Raw genomic sequence first — 8,780 nt, 5'->3', positions numbered from 1 at the left:
AAAAGAAAAAAGAAAAAAAGAAAGTTCAGCCATATATGAACAAAAGCTTCCTGGTGAGAACAAAGTGCTAGAGAAAAAAATTTGAAAACCTTTGAGAAGATTTGAAATGCTCAACCTGTGGATTCAATAGAGGGAAGTGAGCTTTTGTGTCTTTATACATAAACACAAAGAAAAAGATTGCATTTCCAGTCCCTTTCCACAAAGAGCATCAGCCACAGGTCCAGCTGTAACTTACCTTGCACTATGAGATGAACCCGGGAGGTTTTGGGGTGATTGTCTGTCTGCACAGAGCAGGTGTATGGACCTTCGTCGTACACATCCACATTCTGGATCATAATACTGTATTGGGTAGGCGTGTTGACCAAAATGATCACTCGAGGGTCTATGGACCACTTGTCATTCCCAGCGTAGAGGATTGTGCTGCGGTTTAGCCAGGCTACCCGGGTGACCCGATCATCTATGGTACACCTGTGAGGATGGGAGGGGGAGGACAGAGAGGTGAGGAGGAGTAGAGAAGAAAGGAGGGGAGAAGGGAGAGAGAGAAGAGAGAGTGAAGGAAAAAGAGAGAGGAGAGAGGGGGAAAAGAGAGGGGGGAGAGATATTATACATGTGTTTTTATATGGCAAGGAGAAAAAGAAACAGCAACAATATTTTAAAAACAGGCAATCAATTATTAATGAAATTTCCTGAACACAAGGCAGGAGAAGCTTGAATCATCCAGGAGAAGCCATGATACAAGATCATTTCTCCTTGATTTAGGAGCATATTGTGTGACTATCTTGCCTGCACATTGCTTTCCCTCTTACTTTACCCTCAGGCTTATATGAAAATTAGTTTATATTTTTTGAGCACATTTACCACATTGCGGTAGCAAAGGCCCAGAGGCACGGGGAACAGAAAGTAGATCAGTATTTCAAATAGGTCACAGATAATCCATGAGCAAATATGTAACTTGTAGTTAATCAAGACCTGAACTTATTTACCTCAGACCTCCCAGGTGCTGATAATCTCCTTGTGCCCCTAAGAAGCATGAAAGCCTGCAAAGATGGGTCCTATTTGCCTCAAAGAACCAGGACTTTCCTCAAGAGCTCCCAGCTACATGGGAAGATTTCAGGACAGGCAAGATTCTCAACAGTGTTCCTCTTCCTCGTCCCTTCACTCCATGACTGCAGCCTGTGAGCCCCTCAACATGAAAGGCTGGAGACGCAAAGGACTATTGCTTGTCACTGTTTATGTCCTGCAGTTGACCAACCCCCCCCTCCCCCAAGGGAGAGAGATAGATGTGCCTGCAGCCTGGGAAGAATTACAAATAGATACAGAAGGACCCAGAATGCAACATGAGAATGAATGTGCTCTGCGGGGCCAAAGATGTGCATACCCACACCCCCTTGCAGCACACTCACAGTAGACATGGTGGCAGAGATGCTGTTCCTGCACTGACAAGAGACAGGCAAGTCTGTTAACTCTCAGGTAAAAGAAACAAGGCTTCCCCCCACAGTTTGACTAGCACAGGGTGAGGTACAGAGGTGATCCAAGAAGGTTAAAGACATAAATGAGCTCCTAAGAGCACAGACTGGCAAAGAGACCACCCTCTGTGAATCTCAGGAGCCACAATAAATGCAGGTGACAAGGAACAGAAATATTCTTTTATTTTGTTCTATAACCTTCAGTGTATCCACAAACAGATTTAATTAAACCAAGGCTTCAAAACATTTATGTCTGTCTATAGAAAACAATTCATTCACTTGAAAATAAAACATTCCTAGAATTTATTTGATGGGAGAAAAGAGAGGGATAGAGGGAGGGNGGGGAGGGAGNGAGAGAGAGAGAGAGAGAGAGAGAGAGAGAGAGAGAGAGAGAGAGAGAGAGAGAGAGAGAGGCCCTATCTATGTGTTAGTGGAATTTAAACATTTCAGTGATTGATAATCACTATAATCTATCTTCAGAATTCCTAAACAAGCTCTTGTCTAAAAGTCACAAGTGTACATTGCTCCTTTTTGAACTTGAGCTTATCCTTCCTGTATATGTCCTCAGCAGGATGCATTTTATGCTTGAAAACATTTTATTGATTACCTATCATATTTATCTGTAACAAAAATATATAGAGATTGAATTTCAAATTTCATTTATGTCCTTTAGCTATAAAACTCTAAGTAATAATATTTGCTTCTAAAATGAGTTACCACCACAAGTATAAAATTGACAAAACAATATAGATATGCTTCACCTTCTAAGTAATAATTAACCACAAAAAGTTAACTTGAATTGTAAATACAGAGCTTAATCTCATGGGTAAGCCTGGTTTTTCATACCACAAATTAAAAAATCATTTACTTCTATAATGAGATAACATTTAGGATCAATTCTTTTCTACTTTTGCTTTTAAAGCAACCTTGTTAACAGAAGCACAAAAATGGCAATAAAAATCTCCTATTACAATGCCGCTAAATTCTTTGAATGCTTTCCAAGATATATGGCAAAAACTTCACAGTAATATAGTCTCAAAATTATTTTGATAATCTCATAACTGACAGTTCAATTAGATCCTCTTTCAATTTCTTTTAAAGCAATGAATTGGCGGTACGGTTTCTTACTCAATGTTACTTCTTACTACCTGGACAAAGTGTACTGATAACATCATGCCAGAGCTTATCCAATGATTAGTAATGACAGATTGTCCTTTCACTAGAAATATCTGGTTTAACTTACTGTATTCAAAAATACTGTTTTCATATGTTAAATCAAACTGCCTTGTATGAAAACCATCTCTTTAAGCTCTGGTTCCAGGGCAGAGGACTTATGGTGTTCCTCTTAATTTGCTCCTGTGGGAGAATGAGCCTTTTCTGCTTGATTCTTCTGGGGCCCTTCCTCGAGTGTAAGATGCTGTTGCTAAATGCCATGTGAGGGAGATAGTAGAGGAAATACTGTCTCCTTGATGATTGTGACAGAGGTATAGTCAGAAGAGAAATGGTCTATTCTTGGTACTCTCTCAAGCAGAGTAGATGGAGGGAATTAGACAGCTTAAAATCCATTTCCTCAAAAACTATTATTGTCTTATATGGGACCAGCAAATTCCCAGCTCTGTAGCAGAGAAGGATGATTTGATATTTATCAATTGAAACCCTTGTTTTCAGGGAAGCACACAACCCAAGCATCCTTTGAAGAGTCGGGTGACCACTGGATGCCTAGATCCCAGTGAGTGGCCATGGCTGCTTTACTTGCTCCTCAGCTGGGTCTCATCAGTGGATATGACATACAAAGAGAAAAGAGTATCTGTAGAAAACAGGAGAAAGCAGTTCTTAAACCCTACAGCAACAGAGAAACTCAGTGAACTGGTAGACTTGGCAAAGGACAGCAGCCTTCTGCATGGTGGCTCTTCACTCCTGGCTTCCGGTTTCTCCCTAGTACCCTGTGACTCTCCTCTATTTGGTCCCCTGAACAGTAGGGCAGAGAACTCAGGAAGGATTGGAGTAGTATGGTTAAGTTATCTTCCAAAACTGTGCTCCTTCCCTGCTATTTGAGGCCGTGAGCTGGGTCCTCTTTAACAAGAAGCACAGAGGGGGCTGTGTTTGATGTTAAATAAGAGAGAGCCACCAGTCAAGGCGAGGAGGGTTAATAACATTCTAGTGTCTTGAAAACTTCTAGACGTATAAAATTTGAACAGTCCAAGCCAACCCTACCTAGTAGTCCTTGGTGGAACAGAACTCATTACAGTTCATTTGGAAAAGTCACTTAAAAGCAGAGCTGGCTGGCTGTTCCTTCAGGAGTACTTGTGAGAACTTATCATGTATTAAGATAAGCATTTCACGTAAGGACTTTCGAGAAACCATCTGCATTGCTCACAGTTCAGAGATAAGGCAGTTGAGGCACAGTGAGCTTCAGTGACTAGATTCAAAGCACCGAGAGGCCAATCAAAGTGACTCAGACCTAGGCAGCCTGTGATGGGCTTCCTGATGTGAAGTTTTGAGAATCTCAAGACTGAGGCTGGAAGCATTGGACTGACTGTATCTAATTATAGTTTTGCAAATCTACGGCACTTACATTTTCGTAAGTGATAAAATAATCTAAAAGGAAAGGAAAGCCATTTAGGGCCATACTTTGTGTGTCCTTAGCCACCTGCAGTATGAGGAGAGTGGGTAGAAGTAAGAATCAGGGTGAGCCAAAGAAGTGCCTGGAAGGGACCTCGGGGAGCTGGAGGCAAATGCCACTCTTCAACTCCACTGAGTATGAAGAGAGGGATCTCAAGAATTGTATTTTGTTAGTATTCTTTGTTTTTCTTTCTTGTTTTCAGAGGTGGGGCTCCAAACCTACAGCTGAAAACAGGGGTTTCCAAAGTTGGTAAACAGGGGAAATCTTAGGCCAGTAAGGCCTACACACCTTTCGACTTCCATCAAGATGGCTGGCAAAACCTGAGACTTTGCCTTTGGCAAGCTCACCCACTCCTGTTCTGGGGACTCACCCTTGAGAACCCCTTGTTTCCTTAAAGAACTAGAGCAGGCACTGTTCTGAGTGTACAGAGTGCTTTTGCTAAAAGTTCCAACTCTTCCCTTGGACCACAAGATGACTAAATGTTAAGTGGAAAGCTGGGTACCTCTGTCTTTGCTTTAGATCTGACTCCTCTACTTTTTGATCACCTGCTTACATCTGCAGAGAAGCATAGCATGCTCATTACTCAAGTTGTGTCTGTGGAGAAGCCATTGGTACCTAAACTGTACCTTTCCCCTTCAAGCCTGAAGAAACAGTCAACAGGAGCTGGGCATTGTCAGCTTTTTACAACTTCCTGTGTCAGATTCCTGAAATACTCTTGAAATTCTCAGGTCATTGTCCTAGAAACTACAGTTACCTGAGGTTCCAGGAACAGCAAAGGCTCCCAAGACAGCCTACCTCCTGGATGAGAGCAATTACATCCAATTTCCAGGCTGAACATTAGAGAAGCAGCAATCACCTCCTGAGAACCAAGCTGACCCTCCAATCAGTGAGGATTTCCTCAGACCTCCTTGCAGAAGTAGACTGAGGCAAGGAGCACTCACAGAGATAGTATCTCCTCAATTATGCATGCTTCTTGTTCCTCTGTCAACTCTCCTGTTTACGCTTAAGTCCCTGGCCTGCCCCCAAGACACATTCAGATCACTGGACCCATCCTTTTCCATGGTACTGATGAAATCCCTTCTTGTGTTTTTTAGCATCACACATGGAGTTAGATGCTTACAGGGACAGGTAGGCAATGCTAGTCTGTTGGGGCTGCAGGCACCAGATCTTTTATCTTGAAAACATCATTTATAACACAGGCTAGAATTTTTGTTAAAAGACTCCACTTCCTGACATGCTTGACATGCAAAATCTGTAAACTTTTAACAATCTTCTTTATTCTCATCTTTTATTTTATATTTTGCCTCTGAGAATGGACACGTAAAAATGCCATCATGCAACTGGTACTTAACGAGCACCTCCTATACATAAGACAACTTTCTTCAACTGAGAGCACAGGAAAGAGGCAAATTCCCGGCCTCGTGAAGCTGCATCTCCTGCAAGACAAAGAAAACAGAGAGGCACAGACAGATCAGCTCCAGAGACTGGAGCATGGGGTAAAGGAGACCATGGGGAGGAAAGGAGAGGGCTGTGGGGCTGGGGCAGAGTGGGGAGAAATGTCCAGCTGGATCCAGGGTCAGGTGGTGTGACCTTAACCATCCTCGTCTGAGAGCAGAAAGATGCTTATGTGGAAAGCATGTCCAAACTAAAAACAAGAGTCACACATATACATAGAAATCGGCAGGATTATCTAAGCTATGAATGCACATGGAGAACAAGTCTTTTAAGCCAGATTCAATGTGCCTTCCTCCTGTATTAATAGCTTTGGAAATGTGGGAATCATTGATGACTGGAATTTTGGGGGTTGTAGAGTGGGAAGGAGGCTTCACTAGAAAATGTCTTCATATTTCTACTGCTTTTGTTGGAATCATATTTGATAATGCTGCTGTGAGTAGAGAGCTAGATTCAAGGCTCTGGTTCAAACTTGTCCTTCTAAACCTAAACCCTCTTGTAATGCAACGTTAATGCTGAAGATCTTCAAACTATTTGTCAAATTTACTCAGTTGAACTTCAGCATTTAAAGCAATGATTCTCAACTGTCCTAATGCAGCAACCCTTTAATATAGTTCCTCATATTGTGATGATCCCCAACCTTAAAATTATTTTAATACTTCATAGCTAATTTAGCTACTGTTATGAATCGAAATGTCAATACCTGATAAGCTGGAAATCTGACCTGTGACCCCATATGGGGTCATGGCCCATAGGTTGAGAGCCACTGATTTAGAGCTTCCTCTGCTGGGCTGTAAATAGAATGTGGATGAGGACAACATTGGTGCTGTTTGTTCCATGTGACATCACTCCCCACAGGCCACCTGGCCTCCAAGAGGTGATTAATACCTGTTGTGATTTTAAAATACTTGCAATGTTTCTCAATGTGGCATCAAAAGAACACTCATAGGATAAACAGAATGTCCATGGAAATACGTGTCCTTTGGTGAGGTTTGTATACTCTATACCCAAATGCAGACATACACACAGCGTCCCAGGGGGTATTTTTTGTGTATTTTTCAATCTAATTTTTCATTTATATTATAATTGGGGAAACGTAACGCATCCATAGTCTGCAAGTAGCATGGTAACAATTAGATTTAAATATTCAAGTTGGTACTTGTTTCTATTATCACAGTGCTACAGGGAAGTCCTTCCATTCTCTCAGGCTAATGAGGAAAATACAGAGGTGACTTATGGGGTCAGTGATGCGTTCCTGCCAAGAAAAACTGAATGAGACTGAGTCTGCTATGTAATGAAGATCCCCTAGGGTTGGGATGGGGAAGACTCAGACATCACATTTCATTGGTTAAATTGAAAAATGGTGGCCTATGGCTGTCAGTGCTGTGGTCCAAGATGCAACTTGGGATCCAATTTTAATAAAATTTCATCTGTTTCATTAAATGAATATTGCAAATTCCAATTTTGGTATTTATGTGTGCATAGAACTTATATTTTAAGAATTTAGAGTCATGTAATGGAATATGCTGAAGGCATTTATATCTAGTTTTATGATTCTATATAAACTTGTTTTAAAATAATGTTACCACTGGGAAACCATGAAAATCATTTTTCAATTTTTCATCTGTACCTTTAATGTAATCTTCTATTGAGTCCTCAATTTAAGAAAAGCTGGTAGAGGTAATGTGTTATATGTGCAAGTTCTGAATGCACTTCTCTGGATTTATCTCATTAATGTGCATTCCAATATTAGCTTGGTCCTTGTTTGTTTGTCTTGCTTTTACTTTTTTGTTAATTGAGAGTTAAGCAAATATCCATTAAGAAGACTCTTAATCTCTCAAACCTTACTACATTTCTTGGTATAATACATCAGAATATGTTAATACTGCCCGCCGAAGAGATAGGAAGAAGATCTTGCTTTAGAGAAGTCAGAGAGTAATAATAAATGACTTTTCAGAGCAAAAGAAGAGGAGAGTCCAAATGAAATATCATTAAATCAACTCCCAATGCATTCTCAATTGCAAAAGCTGTTCTCTTGGGAGGCTTTAACTTCTCTGTTATTCCTTGAGTTACAAATAGAGCTAACTCTGAAGCATCAACAAGACCCTAAATTATGAAAGGGAAAACCCTTTATGGTGAAGACAGTCAGAAATTTAACACTGGTAATGACTCTGCTGGAGCTAATATTTGTGCTGAGGTATTGGTTGAGAATATTCTGAGAGCCTTGGCAGAATAATGGGGAGGAAATAAAATCTTTTTGAGAGAGGATTCAACCCCCAAACATCTGAACGGTGCAAGAAGTTGAATTCAAAGACTGTCATGTACATGACTCGCCTTTTACAGTGTAAAATGGTGTTTCTCTAATACTACCTGGAGTGAAGACGTTACATTTCTACAGAAGATGCATGCTTTGTGTTATACATGTGAATATTCATGGGTATCTGTATATGTGTGTGTTAGTATTTATGTGTAGGAGGGAAGGAATGTACCCTGTTTGTGTATGTGTGTGTGTTTGTGTGTGTATGTGTATGTATGTGAGAATGTGTGTGTGTGTGTGTGTGTGTGTGTGTGTGTGTGTGTGTGTGTGTGTGTGTGCAGTGTGTGAGACCTAAAGAAATGAGCGGAGCCAGAATACAAGCAATTAAATGAACAGTATCATGTGAATGCCAAATCTGCTGTGGGATAATAGTATACTGTGGTTTCTGCTGTGACCAGTGACATGTGGGGTGCTCGTGTGTCCTAACATGTACAATGACAGTAGAGATCTATCTGAAAACACAGAATACCTTCACATTCCATAGGAATGCCAATGTGCTGAGGACCAGTTATACTATGAGTAATCTGACTGTCCACCCTGGAGATATAGTTGTGAGTATGACAAAGAATTCTGCATCCTTTTGTTCTTCTCTATTGGCATATGTGCTGATGAAAATGGTCTCATGGAATGGGAGTAAGCCATAATATAGAAGAAAAGAGATCTGCCATTAAAATGAAATGTTATAGTAAAGGTGAAAAGTATTGGATCTAAAGCACTTAAGAAAAGATGATCAATCTGCTGTCCCCTAAGCGAAGAAAAATAGTAGAAACACGGGTGACCTTGTATTACAATAGGAAACCATGGAGACAATTGATGGCTTCTATTTTCTCCAGAGTAGATGACAAAGTTTCCAGCTGAAAGCAAATGGGAGGACAGAAATAAGGGGAATAGGACAGAAATAAGGGGAATAGGTCAAGAACAA

The 8,780-nt window shown here is 40.7% G+C and overlaps 1 protein-coding gene across 3 annotated transcripts in view; it reads right to left on the bottom strand.

Annotated features, from left to right (window-relative positions):
* Opcml (opioid binding protein/cell adhesion molecule like) overlaps positions 1 to 8,780 on the bottom strand; it is a 1,129,626-nt gene that overhangs the window by 245,782 nt on the left and 875,064 nt on the right. For all 3 annotated transcript variants that reach the window (XM_029542772.1, XM_021206945.2, XM_021206946.2), the window contains one exon: positions 236 to 468. In XM_029542772.1, coding sequence (XP_029398632.1) covers positions 236 to 468 — 233 coding nt within the window. The remainder of the gene's footprint in view (positions 1 to 235; positions 469 to 8,780) is intronic.

The sequence above is a fragment of the Mus pahari genome, chromosome 10 (genome assembly GCF_900095145.1).
Source record: "Mus pahari chromosome 10, PAHARI_EIJ_v1.1, whole genome shotgun sequence".
Classification (NCBI taxonomy): Eukaryota; Metazoa; Chordata; class Mammalia; order Rodentia; family Muridae; genus Mus; species Mus pahari.
This window is presented reverse-complemented; position numbering and strand designations above follow the sequence as displayed.